Source organism: Festucalex cinctus, chromosome 7, assembly GCF_051991245.1.
Source record: "Festucalex cinctus isolate MCC-2025b chromosome 7, RoL_Fcin_1.0, whole genome shotgun sequence".
In the NCBI taxonomy this organism is placed as follows: domain Eukaryota; kingdom Metazoa; phylum Chordata; class Actinopteri; order Syngnathiformes; family Syngnathidae; genus Festucalex; species Festucalex cinctus.
Genome location: NC_135417.1, coordinates 9,484,427 through 9,502,147, shown reverse-complemented (window position 1 = coordinate 9,502,147; position 17,721 = coordinate 9,484,427). Strand labels below are relative to the sequence as shown.

The 17,721-nt window shown below is 41.5% G+C and overlaps 1 protein-coding gene across 1 annotated transcript; it reads right to left on the bottom strand.

Moving 5' to 3' along the window:
* Positions 1 to 1,812: 1,812 nt before the first annotated feature.
* On the bottom strand, positions 1,813 to 17,689 carry pianp (PILR alpha associated neural protein). Its single transcript, XM_077527088.1, has 5 exons — positions 16,763 to 17,689; positions 16,255 to 16,690; positions 15,024 to 15,307; positions 5,129 to 5,275; positions 1,813 to 4,738 (listed from the first exon to the last, which is right to left on the bottom strand). The coding sequence occupies exons 1-5, from the start codon at positions 16,771 to 16,773 to the stop codon at positions 4,717 to 4,719; spliced, it is 900 nt and encodes a 299-aa protein (XP_077383214.1). The 5' UTR covers positions 16,774 to 17,689; the 3' UTR covers positions 1,813 to 4,716.
* Positions 17,690 to 17,721: the final 32 nt, after the last annotated feature.

Below are 17,721 nucleotides of genomic sequence, written 5' to 3'. Positions count from 1 at the left end.
TTAGCAAATATCGGAATCAACATCAGTCCCTAGTATAAGCATATGTGGAGCCTCAAAATCGGAAACATGGTTGCAGCTTTTCTGCCGCAGCGCGTCGATCGACGTTTCGGCACTTCATCGTGTTGGTGTCGAAGACTCGCCGGCTTGAATTTGTTTGCGATGGTCCGCTGCAGTCGATTTTTGGCTGCAGCACTCAATTGTGTTACCATCACAAGTCACCCTGCTAATAAACCGCCTGCTGGCCCGTCTCTCATGGAAGCAATTAGCTGCTCAGCTCAAGTGGCGAGAACAACAATAATTCCGTTTTGTTCCCTTGCATCTTGTCTGCCACATTTTTTTTATAAATAGCCGCCTTCATTTCCACTCGCTGTCATGGAACTCGCAACTCCCCTTCAACCCCTCACCAGTGTGAATTCTCACAACTTTACATCTTCGGAGAGTGTTTTTTCAGTTGCAAGGGCGTCTAATCCGTCGTCCTTTTTCAATATTTATTTAAACAAAGGTGTGCACGTCATGTGAGTGATGGCGCCGCAGCCGGCACGCACGACTTCACACCTCGCGGACTCGGCCAGACCGATCAATCGGTGAAATATCCCGACTGGACGCACGGTCGTTTTTGCGCATCTCGATAACCCTCGCGTGGCTTTTCCCCCCTCCCCCTCCCCTGATTGTATTGACACGAGCCCGAGCAACCGTTAACCTGCCCGCAGCTGGCGGAATGCACACGAGGCACCCAGATAAAATCCGTGCCTCGTTCCCAAAGTCCCTTTTGGGTCGGTTGACGTGATTGACACGCACTGCTGGATTTGTTTTAAAAAGCTGCAAATCAATAAAATGCTCCACTTTTTTTTTTTTTTTTTTTTTGCTTTAATGACTAGACGAGACAACGCAGGCCGGCTAATCAAATAAACAGACGGGCGAGAGTTTAAAACACGAGTGTTGTCTTTTATTGAACTTGCATGGTACAGAAAGACCATATAGTCCTAACAGGAGTCGTACTAAAAACCACAAGACCGGATATGTGCACGAGCCACGCATGACGTCACCAGCACGACGCTTGTAGTGGAAGAAACTGCATGTGGGCAAAAGTATTGGGACGTCAGCGTTTGTTACATTGCCAGATTCGGGTCCATGTACGAGTTTGCTATTTTTCATCATTAGGAAGACAATTAAGTGCGCTAGTAGAATGAACGCGCACCAGCAGGACAAATTTGGCATACTAGTAGGACATCTACATGTTACTATTCAGGCAAAACTGTTCACATCTGTTTACTAGTAGAATTTTATAATGTCTCTAGTGGCAGATAGTTGTTCAACCAGTTCACTAAAGTAGTCGGATAATGGTGAGGACCATGTAAGCGTGTTATGTAATAAAATTTGAAGGAAAAAAATGTAATCATTATGCATTAAAATTTGACAAAAAAAATCTGTATTAAAATTTGAAGAATTAAAAAAAAAAATGTAATCGTATTATGTCATAAAATTAAAAAAAGAAAATGTCACCATGTTATGTAATAAAATTTGGGAAAAAATTAATCGTATCATGTAATAAAATTTGGAAAAAAATTAATCGTGTTATACATTAAAATTTGAAAAAAAAGATGCATTAAAATAAAAAAAAAATGTAACCGTGTAATGTAATAAAATTTGGAAAAAAATGTTTATCGTACTATGTATTAAAATTTGGAAAAAAATGTAATTGTGTTATGTAATAAAAATTTGGGGGGGGGAAAGTAATTAATTGTGTTATGTATTAAAATTTGAAGAATTAAAAAAGGTAATCTTATGTATTAAAATTTGGAAAAAAAAATGTAATTGTGTTATGTAATAAAAAAAATTTTGGGAAAAAAAAAAGTAATTGTGTTATGTATTGAACTTTGAAGAATAAAAATAGTAAGCACCAGGGATGGACTTTGAACAAAATTCATCCCACCCAGGAAAATTTTCTTCAACAGGGATTTGAGGGGGTCCGGACGACAGACATGTTCCGAATCCGATCCATCAATGTTGCGGGGTTTGACCGGCCCGAAAATGTAACCTTGATTGGCCCGAAAATGGACCAGCCGTTCAAGAAATTCCCAATGGCGAGCACAAAATGCGTACTAGTACCCGGACCTTGCGCAATACCACGATTGAAAATGGCCTCGCGTCTCAATACTTTTGTCCGCATGATGTCATCTGAAAAGCTGCTTAGAAAAGATTGATCGAAGACAAACCGACACGTGTCTTTTGCGAGGTTCTAGAAGACGTCACAAGCCGATAGATAAAATAGACATTTATGAATAATACATTTGATGGTTATGAGGCGGGCGACATGAAAGTTCCTTTGGTGCCTCTTTCCAATGATGAACAGTGATTAGATGTGAAGGCAGATGATGGTTGCTATTTCCACAATGCAATGCCTGTCAAAAAATAAAAATAAAAAATTCACGTTGCCTTGTTGCGGTAGTCCTTGGCTGTCCATGACGACATAAATCTGTCACTGTTGTCAAGTGAACACATAAAAAAAAAAACCTTTGGGATTGGTTGCTCCAGTAGCCATTTAGGTGGTGGATATTTTTGAAGACAAAGTGTTGTGCGCATCGCACCCCAGCGTGAACAAAGAGGTGAATGCCAGATAATTAAGGAAACAAATCATGAGGAAAACCAGCAGGAAAAAAAAAAAAAAACAGACACACAAAGAATGAGCATTTTTGCGAGGCTTGAAGCGGGAGAGCATTTTTTGGAGCGTGACATGTTAAACACATTGCCCGTTGGCTGCAGCGCCGCCAAACACATTTGTGAAACACGCCAATCCTCGTTTGGGAGATGACGATGTTTGATGGCGGACGGATTTCGGAAAGCTTTTAGGGTGTCAACATCAAGGACCGAGGGCCAAAATGCGGCCCGTCGCTTCATGTTTTGGGGCCCACGAAAACAAACGATGTCGACTTTGTCGCTTGCTGAGAGGATTCTGGCAGAAAAATCTGGACTGAAATTGCCAATTTTATTTACTTAACAAATTTTGGAAGCCATCTGCGTGTTTGCTTTTCGCTCTTCACGTTTGCACAGATTTTTTTTTTCTCCCTGAAGAAGTCACCGAACTCACCATTTTTTGTGCTCAGCCACAGCGATGCCATCTGCTGGCATCTTGGGGCCGAGGAAAGATTCGACAACTAATCAATATAATTAAAGTAATCGACGATGAAATGATATCCTGTTTTTGAATAAAGATTTGGTAATTAGAAACTTTTTTTTTTTAACCAATTTGTCGAGTTAAAATTTGTCAGCTCAGATCGATATTGAAATAAAAAGTATTTGCAGTTTTGAAGTGAGTTGAGGGGCTTCACTTGGACAAATGACATTTATAGAAAATTACAAAACCACCAATTAGTCTTTTGCCAAGTGACTGCTGATTTCCAATCTATTTTATTGGTACCTTGAGATACAAGTTTAACTCATTCGCTCCCTTTTCAACATGGCCCTGGTTGATCTCCTTTTCTAGGCTGCCACCTGCTGGCTCTTTGTGTAATAACTACCATTTCTGCATCAGAAGCTGCATCAAAGCCTTCTGTATGCTCGAGCATTACAAAACAACAACAACAAAACGTATATATCCGTCTTTGGGACACTTAAAACATTTTTAAAAAACGTATTTATACGTTTTGAGGAACAAATGAGGTAATTTGTTCCATGACCACGTTCTTAATTCAAAAATTTCACATGTCAAATCATCTTTCCCCATTGAAATGAATGGAAAGGCCATTAATCCGTTCCAACTTCCCCTCGGGAAAAAAAACCAAAACATTTTTGTAACATGTTTTTTTTATAGTCATAGTATAATGCTGTACTTTATACAAAATATTGTTACAACATAATTAAATAACTGTAAATAATTAGTTTGTGCATCAAAATGAATTCATTGCAGCAGTATAAGAGTCATAGAAAGGAAGATTTTCAGTCAAGACTCAATAAACTTCATTTTTCATAGAGGAAAAAAAAGAATATATGCCTGTGAGTATTGTTATATTGTACGAACTATTGTGACTTACTTCATAAGATGAGTTCACTGCCACCGTAGAGTTGTTGAAAATCACAAAATGGGCCGAACGATGAATATCGTATCTCAAGGCACCGATGTAATAACAATCAAACTGCAGGGGCAATTGTGCACACTTAATACGTCATAAATTCACTTTTCACAATCATAACCGCCCCCCCATTGGAAATCCTTAACTACAATGTGACCCGTGACTAAAATGACATTGACACTCGCCAATTTACAAGCAAGAAAACATGTTTTTTTTTTTTTTTTGGTGCATGTTGTGGTGTGAGAATACGCGAACCGCCTTGCGACGTGCATGTTGTGCAACTGGGAGCGAGATTGGGGCCCCTCGAACGAGGATGCCGCACGGCTGTTAAATTGTTTGTTTGCCAATTCGTCACGGCGGATCCGCGCTCGGCACGGCTCGGGGGCCGTGACAGCCACGCAGAGGATATTTACGCGGGGAAAACGGAAAGGAAGGAAAGAAAGAGGCGGGCGTGATGAGTTTAGGTTTTAAGACCTCAGGGAAGCCGAGGAGTTTGCGCGGCGGCTTGAATACCTGCCGTCCCTGAACGTATTTCACAGTTTGGGGAGAAAATGAAAAACGCTGCTGCGGGCGAGGGGGAGAAAAAATAAAAATAAAAAATCTGGAGGCTCCGTCGAAGTGTTCGCCATATGGAAAAAGAGCCACTTCAGAGGTTCACGACCGGGATCCTGACACAGGAGAGACAAGACAAGAAAGAAGTGTTTAAAAAAAAAAAACCCCAAAAAAACAGAAACAGAAGTCTGTGTAAAGTGGAACGGAGAGGCCTGAAGCTGAAGATGGAACGCACTCCCAAAACGACTCAAGCTGCATCACGAGGGACTGACAAGGAGGAGTGCAGCACTATAATTATCCTTATTGAGATTAACTCTAAATACCCTTGAACAAAAGCATCATTCTGCGGATGGTGGCCGGCTATTTATTTTTTTTTCCTCTCTTTTCACATGGGGGGCCCCAGAGTGACTCATCACGGAGAGAAAAAAAAAAAAAAAAAAAAAAAGCTCCTCGGAGAACGCTGGCCAATTACAGTACACGTTCTTAACAAGCCACTTTCTTCGTACCTCTCCCGGTCGGCGAAGGAGGAGGAGGCGCTGTGCAGCGTCTGCCGGCTCTCCTCCGACGCCAGCGAGCACGGCAGCGCGCGGGAGAGGGGCGGGGCCACGCCGCGGGACAGCGGGGGCGGATGCCGGGCGCAGCTGCGATCGTAACTGGAAAGATGGATGGATTGATGGATGGATGGATGGAGGCAGGGGAAGAAAGGAGAATGAGCACGATTGAGACGTTAAAAGTAGACGGATGAGCGCCGATGTGCATTTGGTAGCTGTATTAATAAAAAAAACACCATTATCAGGTCACGATAACACAAAATACAATTAAAAAGCAGCAGTACATAATCAATATTTATCTACTAGCATAACAAAAACAAACAAAAATGAATATGTAGTCCTCACCAGAGATGCTGATGAATAAATAAATCGAAATTGTCTGTAACAAGGTTTCGCCCCGACCGACCAATGAGAGGACGGAAACATGCTGATGTCATCGAGAGCCCTGTGAGGACAAAACTGAAATTTGACTGAAAAAAAATTGCTAATATAGTTTGAATGACATCAGCCAGCTACTACTAATTCTGAAGGCAAAGGGCAGATTAGATTGACATAGCAACACGTACGTGCTGTAATCTGATTGGACATCTACGCATATAGTCAGTCTAACTTGGCTTGCTCTGACCAACCAATTAGAGTGAGTGAAAATCTACTGATTTGTAGATTGATTAAAAAGTAACAATACACTATTTTCAAATTATTTTTATTTATTTGTTGTAATTTTTTAACTTTTTTTTTTTTAATGTCTTATGACACGGGAATAATTTGAGAAAAAAATATTTTAAAAAATGATTATGCCAATTAAAGCTAAAATAGGCATAGTGATTCCAAAATTGCATTAATTTTTTTTCTAGCACATCAAATTGTTTTTTTTTCCCTCCACATCTTACCCTCCACCTAAAACAAAATTTCCACTGATTAGCTGTAGAAAGACTGTAGTAAGAAGAACTTAATTGTGATTGGACTCCTGTCTAGCTATGTGGCAACTTTGTTTGTGGAGTCACGATTGAGACTAGCAACATCCGCAAACACAAAGCTAGCATAGTACGAATTTATGGGATGGAGGTTCGCTTTTCTCTTACCTGCGATCAATTTTAGATTCTGCACCCAAAAGTCAGTTTAAAAAAAAAAAAACATGTCAGACCTAACTCAAAAACAATTGCAATGTATGTGATTTTCACAAAAAGTTAGGCCAAATGGTCACTAAAATGAAATAACAAATTGAGAACAAATTACAATCAATAAATAATTTTGTATGTTTAAAAAAAAACTAAGGTCCCTTTTCAATCACGCTGGAGTTTAAATTAGTCCAACACGACCCGATTCCGAAGGTCTTGCGGGCAGATTCGATTGACATGGCAACACATGGATGCTAAAATCTGATTGAACAAAAAAAAAATCTGTTGAGAATAAATGAATACAATTCCTTGCAGCAAATATTCGAATCTGTGTTGTAAACGTAGCTCGGCGCTCGCCACTGGATGAGGAGGACGAGCCGAGAAACAACGAGGGAGAGAGCTCGTCGGGAGCAGCCGAGTCATTTCCGCATCGGCAAACGCATTAACGCTTGCCAATGCGGGAGAGGATTAGTCGCCCTCGTTGGACTCATTAAAACAATGTCCGTGGGAAGACGAGCGGGAGGCGTGAGAGTCACTTGGGGTGGGGTTGTTGGGGGGGGAGTCGCGACAAGGCCGAGGAACGGACGTGGAGGTTTGCTCGTAAAATGGAGGTGAATTATCGCACAAGCGTTTTTGTTGGCTTTCTCGAAGGCATCCATTGTTTTTAATGCCACTTATCATGACTGTCGGGAGGTGCGACAGACGACGGGCAGGGCTTGCGACAAGTAACGAGTTCAGTTGACACACCTTCCGCACGTTGCATATACGTCAGCAAAGCGTTATATAAATATACGCTACGTATATACCGGAACATGACTTCACTACTGCGCTAGCATATTGAATTGACACGAATTGAACGTTTCTGTAAAAGAAAGATGGAATCGGTGTAGGTTTTGCAGGCACACCCCCCCCCCCACTTCAATGCAATAGGTCAGGTATGGAACATACACATGATTGCATTGGAGATGACATATTTGCGTGTCTAAACCAATAAAACCGCATAATTTGGATGACGTCAACACTTCTGGTTCATGATTGGATCATGGCTAACCAATCACAATTGCAAGTTGATTTGCATATTGTTCATGTAAAAAAAAAAAAAAAAAAAAAAGTTACATATAAGCTTGGTTGGTACCTTACAGCCATACTATCCTGGCGGCCACTATAACAAATAAAAACATGAGATAACACCCCCCCCAAAAAAAATTCTATGTTCTTATGTGGGAAAAGTAGAAAAGAGTCAAAAAATAAAATAAAATAAAATTAAAAAATGGGGGTCTGAAGGGGTAAATTGAGCCACAATTTAGGATCGATTGGTTGCAATCAGACAAAAACCTCTAGAACAAGATTATTTTTGGAAAAGGCAAAATTGAATGCAAATTCTTTTCTTTCAACAACTCAAGAGAAAAAGAAGCAGAAGACGATGAAAGGTCGATTTTAGTTAGGATGACTTTTCATTTTTATGGTTTTAAAGCACCACTGGAAAGAGCCAAATGGAACCTGAAAAAGCCACTTCAAACCAAAATGGATGTTTGTTTGTTTTTTTATGTCTTAAAGTTCATTGGTTCTTGAGTGTTTATACTCTGGAGAGACCTGTCCACAAAATTTCATGTTGCTAGGTGAAACTGGCTGCAGGCGCTTTTTTTTTTTTTTTTACAAAAGCTTGAAAGCAAAGGTGTGCATTTCTACAAAAAAAAAAAAAAAACTCCTTGTCTGTGTATATGAGACCCGAGATATGAAAAGCTTTAATACATAATGCATAAATCAAAGCATAGGAGTAAGTGTAGCTGGTGCCTGGAGCAGACATAAACAGCAGTGAAAAGGACTGAAAGTGGCAGCTGTCTCAACACCTGTGCAATGCACCATGGGACTATGATGACATCAGAGGCTTTTGCTAGTTTGCATGGGGAAAAAAAAAAAAAAAAAGAGCGAAAACGCCGCAACGTGTTCCACGGATGAGAACTTGTCACAAATTCTCCTCTTTGAACTACAACGAGAATAATCCTCAAACCAGGAAAGCAGGCACAAAAAAAAGTCAAGTCGCTTTTTTTTTTTTTTTACATGCAGAAAACAACACATGCACACTTGATGTTGAAAGAGAAAAAGATGGAGATTTTTTTTTTTTTCAATAAGAGTCAAATCAGCTTGCTCGAAAGAGATGGATATTTTTCAATAACCGTGTTTTTGGCTGACAAGAGAGTGTCGATCACAAATATGAACTTGGCTCTCTCGCTTTGTTGTTTTCTTACTGATGTTTATTGATAGATTCCGACATGCCAGGATGAAAGCTGTCACAAGACGTTCGCGACTAAAAACAAATCATCATCTCTGATGTTCATGTTGTTGTCGTCGCAGACTCACTCCAAATCGTGTGACATTTGGAATGCTAATACGGATGCTCATAAACTGAACCCTGCCTGAATCTCAACTCGACGCTTAATCGTACCACTAAACCCGACATTAACCTTAAAGTGATACTTGACTCATTGAGTCTTTTTCAGCAGTAAAAAGTTTGTCCAGAATTAATTTGATAACTTCATTATTTTTCATGCACAATTAGTACCTTTAAAAAGTCATTTTTTCTACTTGCTGTCGACTAATGATGACATCACTTGTGCTGAGGAAGTAGCTAACGACCAATCACGGCTCAGATTGCTGACCAATCCCAGAAAGCAAAGTGAGCCATGATTGGTTGCTACCTACTTCCTCAGCACGAGTGATGTCATCATCAGTCGACAGCAAGAGGTAAAAATAGTTTGAAAAATAATGATTTTATCAAATTCGTTCTGGACAAAATATGAAGTTTTCACTGCTGAAAATTGTTCAATGAGTCAAGTATGCCTTTAACTACTGAATCAAATCTGTACGAGAGGCGCAACGATTCATCAATTAATCGACAACTAATCAATTTAAAAAAAAAAAAACTAATTATTTTGATAGTTGAATCATTTAAACATTTTATTATATTTAAAATTGTCCATATTCTCAGAATTTCAGCTCCTCTCCAATTTCTGTTGTGCTCCATAAAACAATTTCTCTATGTTGTTGTGATTTTTATTTGCACACTTTTTTTTGCCATGTAAAAACTCCCACATAATACTTCCAATTTACACTGTTCAAATTTAAACTAGCTTAAAAAAATTTATGCCTCCTTGGGTATATATCGTCTGATTCCACATTACTTCCAGTATTTGCATAATTTTACGTTTAATATCAACTTTTTCCCCATTCGTTTTCAATGGGACAGACATTGAACTTTTTCTAAGTATCGCTTTCCACGCCCACTTCCATACAGATAACTTATTATTATTACCAGGTGTCTTACACTACTTGGTGGCGCCGTTGGTAAAGAGCATTGTCCAGTAACCAGGAGGTTATCATTTCATAATTTATCTCTCAATTTACTTCATAAGAATTCCACGTGCATTCAAATCTTAGCATTCAGCATTCCCACGCAATTTCTCTAGAAATTGCACTGATTCTAACTTACAATTAAAAACTGCAATCACCTGACCCCAAGTTAATCATTTGTTTGAGATGATAAAAAAAAATATTGGGCCCAGTGACAATGCAGTATTTGCAAAAAAGAGGATCTCTTTCCGAATCCATAACCGTTCTACACAAAAGCAATTCTTTGTCCTCACCCAACCTCGGCGACACCTGTCCTGTTCTGTCCTGTTCTGTCCTCAGCCACCGTCAAGCTCGACTTCATCATCACGCGCCGACACCATTTTTTAACAGCAGGAAAAAAAACAACAACTCGCCGCTCATCTGTAATCGCACTCAAACTGGCCGCTGGCCACTATTCGCTATCGTTTGAGTCCATCTGCTCCGCCCCCCCCCATGCAACACATGGCGTTATTTACACATTTATGACACCCGAGACGAGCGCCAAGCCCGTTCTGTCTTATCTATCGCGCTTCACAATGCGCCACCTCGCCTGCACTTTGAATAAGGTCATCGCCCGAGCACATTCGCCAAGCAACAGTTTGGTTCTGTCTCGTCTGAAGAGCTGCGTTTTTTTTGTTTTTTTTCTATCTCTCTCTCTCTCTCTCTCTCTCTCTCTCTTTTTTTTGTCTTTGTGAACCGCGTAGCAGCTCCCAGGAAACGGGCGGATTAAACTTGCAGCCACACTGGCAGCACTGGGACACAAAAGGAAGACTGTCGGTGTCGCAGATAAGATGCAAAAGAGCCAGCCAGACGCAATTACAATACTGAGAGAGGAAGCCAAGAACCTGAAGGAAAGGAAAGAAGTGCGGGGGCGTGTTGACACAGGTATTAGAGAGCAAGAAAGCAAAATCCCCGCGAAGTGGGAGGAGGAAGAAGACGAGTGCGGTTTTGATCATGTAAAGGAGACTGAGGGGGCAAAAAAATAAAATAAAATCTGAGCCCAAAGTATGAAAATGAGAATATGAAGTGGAACAAATGATGAGCGTTCGAGACGGCGAATTGAAAAAAAAGAAAGAAAAAAAAAAAAGACGATTGGCAGTTGAGACGGCGAACGAAGGCGTAAATAAGCAACGTAAAATTTGAAAAAAAAAAAAGAAAAAAAAAAAAGCTTGATGGGAAGAAGATGCGGAGGGAAAAAAACAAGGCGCAAGAAGAGCCGGCGGTCAAATCAACTTGACGTTATTATTGGTCTGATCAGCAAAGCGTGCAAGCGCCGCACTACATCATCTGGATGAGTCCCCCATTTCCCGCTAATGGCCACTCTACGGCCGGCCGGCGCAATATATTATAAGCAACGCCCCGGCCTTTGTAATGGCAGGTGGAATATTACAATTTTTTTAAAGGGTGAAAGCAAATCTTTAAAGGTGTTATCAATATAAATATGAACAAACGAGCGCCGCTTCTTTTGTGATTTGCCCCCCTCAAGTGGCGACGGAAAGACGGGAAACCAAGCAAAAATCTTACACACTACTTCTTAAATCAATATTAATATTCCTCAGAAATTGTGTGCTTCAAAAAGTCGAAACATAAAACATGATTTAAAATGTTCAATTTGAAGATAGACAGTAATAAAAAAATTTTGTCTTCCACAAGTAAAAGTAAGCTCATGAGTCTTCTTCACCTGAAGACTTCTGTACATTTCCCCGCCACTCTTATGAGGCGCTCCCCCTAGTGGCCAGCCAAGTAATTGCTCAATAAGTCATGAACAATCGAGCCGTTCTAGTGGCTGCACATTAACAACAAATATCACGATACTTAAATAGGCGTATCGATAATCTATCAGGAGAAAGTATCACGATTTATCGCGATATCGATATATCATCACATTCCTACTCTCGATATGCTGTACTGTATGTATGATTTATGATTAGAGACAATTACACAACGCACAGGGAATAATTTAAGTTAAACGGGGATGAACACAGTTTGATAAAATACATTTTTACAACCGTGCCTTGAGATACAAATGTCAGAGGAATGAGCCATCATCCATTCTTTTGCTTTGACTTGTGAGCGTGGTCTTGAGATAGGAGCGCCGTACGGTGGCAGGTATTGATGGGGAAAATGAAGCTTCATGAAGCACTTGCTATATATTTTTTAATACCTCTAGATTGGTTGAAATATAAATAAATATACATTTCTACTGCATCTTGAAATCAAGAGTGCCATCTAGGGGAGTCAAAATGTATCACGTGTCTCATGAAGCATTTGTCCATCACTAGCAATTCTTCTTCTTCTTAAAAAAAAAATGTAGTTGAAGTTGTTAAACTAAACGTATACAATTGTTGGCTTAGCTTAAGTTAATGCTAACACATGGTGGGAATCGCATATATAGGCGACGCGTTTTGACATTGAAATAGTCATTTGTTCTTTATCCTCTGCAAAGAGATGACATGAGCTAAGAGGAACGAGGACGTCTGCTGCCCCCAAGTTGCCAAGGTGGGCAGCAGCGCATTCAATTCATGCAAAGTGTGAAAAACTCAAAGCACGATTTTATGCAGTTATTGTTTTGCATTTTTTCCCTATCTGAAGGCACCGCTGTATTTTCCTACTAACGTGAAATGAATAAGAGTACAAAAATGAGGCTATAAACGAGAGGCAAACGACCACATGGGGCTTTCCGCTGAAAAGTTTCCGCGCGGACTATCACGATCTTCCTGACAGCAGCTCGGCTCCAAAGCTCCCACTAGTGTCTTCTTCATTCCTCGGCCGCCTGCGTTGAAGGCAGGAAAGCCACAAAGGGAACAAGGTCAGCTCTGGAGTTCATTAGAGGGCGAGGAAGGATGGAAACGGCCTTGACAGCTTCGTTTGCTTGTTTTCCCCTCTCGCGCGTGTGGCGAGACGAGTTCTCGGCAAGCTTCCTCCAAACATGTCCGCTGGTTAAGTGGCAAACAGTCCAAAGAGCCGGTCCAGTTCTGTGTGATGGCTTCAAAATTCGCGTCAGGAAGTGTCAGGACGTTTTGCGGCATTGTTACCCGTATTGTACTCTTGGGGATTGTGGCCCAAAACCGATTCAGAAGATTCTTTTTTTTTTTTTTTTTTTTTAACGATCTTGCAGTTCAACCGGAGGGAATTGTCAGGTAGCCCAATGTTGTTGTTTCCAAGTGTGAGTGAGGCCTTTATTGAAGCGAACGGCAAACGTAATCTTTGCTCCGCATTACAGACGCGAGCAATCGGTTGTACTGCAACGTTTCAAATATCTGAGCGGCAAGTACCTGGTTCCATGCAAAGCTTGTTCAAACAATTTGAGTCACTAACATCAGTTACTTGCATTCACTAATGCGGTAGTAAACTCATAACTAGCCCCACACGTATGAATTTTTTGTTTTTTTGGGGGGGTTTTTTTAGGCCAATGGTGATCCTGATATTTAACAGAACAAAATTCCGCGTATTAATTAAAAATCTAAAACGAATAAGAACTTATTTTTTGGTCAATGTACTTGTATATAAAATCTTTTTTTCATTGAAATTCTCTGGAAAAAATGTAATTAATCCATTCTAGACCCCCCCAAAAAAGAAAAAAAAAGTAATACTGTATTGTATAAAATATACTGTAAGATCACAAAAGAGAATGGGTTGTATGAGTTACAGTACAGACATTACTCGGGCCCTACCGATTAATTGTCCAATATTAGCTCTAGCTAGCTTTCAAATTTGCGAAAAGGCGAGAAAAAATAATTGGCAATTTATTTTTTTTTGTCAGTTTTTTCTCTATGACCGCCAAAAACGTTTAATAATAAACGTTAAATGGCGTCAACTACGTTTTTCCATTTTTTTAAATTTATTTATTCAATGGGCAGTGCAACATCTAAGTGCAGCGCTGCCTGGTCAATAGTTTGTGGAATCAAAAACACTCACCAACTATGGCCAGCAGGTGGCAGCACTGTATCTCTTTTCAATGGGCTGCCAGTGTATGAAATTACAATAAAACATGACGAAATCTGATGAAATACGTTTTCGAGGATGGTGCGAATGATCAAAGCCTTTGTCATATTAATGCAGGAGCAAATCATTCATACCATCATAAAGCTGACTTAAACACTTAAAAACAAAAAGTAGAACATTTGATTGTCCTTAGACACTTGCTCTGCTTTTGTTGTCATTTAGTTTATTTGTTATATGATCCAGTTTTTACGCATTCATGTGCAAAGGAAATAGAGCAAATGTGTATACATCAGGAATCCCTTTAAAGTTTTTTTATAATGTGCGGCAATAAACGAGTTAAACACATGACAAAGACATAAGACATAAATTCGAACAGCTCTCCCTAAAAATCGGTGTATTTTTGCCATTTTCTTGCTCTCTCTGTTCAGTTCAACTAAATACCAAAGGACAAATTAATGTGGACTCAAGACAGCAGCTCTCCTTGCCCACCTGTGAGGGCATTACAGTACTGTCCTGTTTTGTTTTTTTTCCACTGCACAAACAATCCAATGAAAAACAGTACAGCGGTAAACGTAGGTGGCGCTAACTAGCTTGTCGCGCGCTGTTCATAACCACCAAATCTGACGTTGTCAGCATTCACCAACAACAATGATGCAACTTAACCAACCGGTCAACTTGAACAAGCAATTACGGTGACACTAACTACTTCATATTTTGTCATCATTAACATCCATGTGGCAGGAAAAAAAAAAAAAAAAAAAAAAAAAGTAGATCACAAATGGAGAACAATCCTAATGGGCGTCGTCTTATGTATCGTGTAGAAATGTGAGCTGTGTGAATTGCAAATTGATCGTCTGCTCATCCTGCGAGGGACTGCGGCACATTATTGCTTTAAGGGGACACAAAATATCTTATTGAACCGTTTAGCGATCTGCTCATTACTTTAAAAGCGTCCGTTTGTTTTGAACATACAATACAGTCAAGCCTGAAACACCATCAGATTCACTAACCTATACTTAAAACTTAAATTGTTCATTTATTCTTCATGTAACAGTATTTATTGATTTATTTTGTCCAATCAGATTTCAGCTTCTATGTGTTGCCATGTCAATATAATCTGCCCCGGGCCTTCACCTAATCCACAGTGGCGGGCGATGCAATTTAAACTACATTAGCGACGAGATTGTTTCGTTAACCAATCAGACTCTGGCCAGACTTTTTCCCGTCCCCTGATTGGTTGGCCATAGCAAAACCAGTTATAATTTTAATAGTCAGCATATTTGATTAAAATTACTTTGATTAGTAGTATTTGTAGTACTGAGCGATTAAGCTCCTCCCCATCTGAAGGCACCAAACGCTTGGGCCCGACGTAATCACAAGAAGAAGGAAGTTCCTACCAGAGTTTTGCCGTGATGATGATTGCGGTGAGGATGAGCAGCGTGGAGATGGTCACAGTGACGTAGAACTGAGGGTCCACTGTAACACACACACACACACACACAATTCTTCTCAGAGCGTGACCGTGTCTAATTGCGCCAAGAACAAAAGAAGAAATCAATGAGGGCAGCTGAACATGAAATTGGATGTGCAAAAAATCCCGGGGCGTCGGCGTCTTCCACACATCCTCCACTGGTCGCTGAATCAGTGGAGGCTGGCGTCTGTGGATCTCACCCTGCTTCATCTATCCTTCCTTCCTTCCTTTAGTTTTTCCTCTGGTCTCTCGAGATCTCCCTAATCTGTCGGAATTGAGAGGTTTCTGGGCTCGGTGAAAGATTCTGGTTTTGTTACCCATGTGGGGTGGCAGGTGGCGTCTTGGTTGGTACTTTGATCTTTCCTCTGGTCTCCCGACCTTCTGAACTTCACGACTCCGGCGAGACTCTGAAGTATCCGTTTAAGGTGAAGAAGGTTTAATGGGATTTTTATTCGGTTTCAGGTGATTTAACTCTTTGACTGCCAAACATTAAAAAACACAAAAAAAACAACAACGGTGCCAGCCAATTTGGAGTATTTTCGCTCATCTTTCAAAGAAAACAGATGGATACCCTATGAAAGATTGGATTCCATTCTTTCTACCTTTATTTCGTTCTTTAGTAATCACCATTTGAAATTAGGTTTGAGTGACATAAGCGAAAATACAAAAATATTAAGGGAAAAACAATTTTTTTGTAAAAAAGATACATTTTTTTTGCACAACAGTGACTTTGAACATTTTTTTTTGTTTAGTGACAAGGCAGTGCTGCACAAGATGTTGCCCATTGAGAGAGAGAGAAAAAAAATAAACTTAAACGTGAATTAACGTTTTTGGCGGCATTCATTAGGATTTTAGAATACGTCATTAAACGTTTTTGGCGGTCAAAGAGTTAATGGGCACAAACACGCACACACACACACACACACACACACAAAAAGAGAGCAATGATGATGACATGTTGAATCGGTAAGACTGCCGAATAATGAATCTTGATGGTGAGTGATGCCAACTTTATGAGGCTTTCCAGACGCGGCTGACTGCGCTCGCATGGAAAGTGTGGAGGGGGTCAGGTGGGGGGGTGGGGGGGGGGTGCTTTCACCCATGTGACAGTTAATTCCCAAGCGCACTCCTTGGCAATGCGACGCCTCGTTTTATACCCACCTTCCTCCAGCTCGGCCTCCTCCGCCTCCGCGTCCTCGGCGCCCGCTCGCTCCCACGACTCCGGGGACGCCTCCTCCTCCCCCTCCCCCCCCCTCCTCCTTTTCGGGACGCGTGCTGGCATCCGGGTACAGCCAGTCCTTGGTGACGGCGGCGTCGGAGGAGGACTGGCGCAGGCGCTCCTCCGTCCCCTGGCCGGAGAGCAGGCGGTAGGTCTCCTCCTGCTCCTCCTCCTCCTCCAGCGGCTGCGTGGGGCCCCACACCACCGCCCACAGCGGGGTGGGCGTCGCCCGGGCGCCCACCGACAGCTGGACGGCCGGCGCGTCCGCCCGCTCCTCGCCCTCGTCGTCACGGTGACAGCCGGAGGGCTGCGTCACCAGGGCGACCAGGACGAGGGAGACCAGGGCGCCGAGTCGTGCGACAGGAGCGATGGAGCTGGAGGAGAAGAAAAACAAAAAATGAGGAGAAGTTGCCTTCTTTTTTCCCCACCCGAAAGTCGCTTTTTACCATCTCTCCATCGCTTCGCTGTGTTCACTGACACTCCGGCGCGCCGATCATCTCTGGAAGATGAGACAAGACGAGCAAAAGAGAGGGAAAACAAAAGAGGGGGGGGGCTGGGTCCAGCTTTTCTCTCTCTCGATCCACACAGTTGATAATATTGACAACAACAACAAAAAAATCCCCGCTCTCTAATCTATTCTAAATATACACGCTCCCTCGGGCCATTTCAAGTTTTTAACGCTCAATTATGCACCACACGCTCTCGCACATCTGCGCGCAATAAACGGGCCACAAAAAAAAAAAAAAAAAAAAAGTACACCCGGACCGGTCGCACGCGTTGACAGCCAAGCGCCATAAATCATCATTAGCGACGGCGCGTCATGCACGCGCGGGTACCCGATCACTTGCCAATGACACTTCTCGCGCAACTTCTCATCTAACTCACTCGAACCCGCGGCCAAATGGCAAACAAAATGTCACTCGCGTATCGGTGCCTACCTCTGGCGAGCGGTGAGAGGGGAATGAGACGCGGAGAAAAGGGGAGATACAGAGCGCAAGGGGGGGGGGGGGGAGCATTGGTTGCCTTAGCGACCGAGACATGTCGAGTCCACGAGAGGGAGAGAGAGAGGGAGGGAGGGAGACTGTCAGGGAGAGATTGAAATGCTAATTGTGTGTGTTTTTAAATTAAAAGGAACAAATTTGACGTGGCAAACGCATGATGATACAGAAATTGATGTTTAGAATCTCATTTCATAGGCAGGAGGAGGGAGCGGGCTCTTAAAAAAATAAAAAATAAAAATTATAATAACGGCAAGGACGCTTTAGAGGAAAAACAAAGCCGAGGGAAGATGGAGTATAATTGAATTTACATTCATTTGCATAGGTCACACCGGCTCGGTGGCCAGATAAGCCGGGTCGGGTTGACGTTTAAAAAAAAAAAAAAAAAAAAAAAAAAAAAAAAGGAC

Coding starts and splice junctions, on each gene's coding strand:
- pianp (XM_077527088.1), bottom strand. Junction 15,308..16,254: donor GCCGAGCTGGAGGAAGGTGG/GTATAAAACGAG, acceptor AAGGAAGGATAG/ATGAAGCAGGGTGAGATCCA. Junction 4,739..5,128: donor TCCTTCGCCGACCGGGAGAG/GTACGAAGAAAG, acceptor CTCCTGTGTCAG/GATCCCGGTCGTGAACCTCT.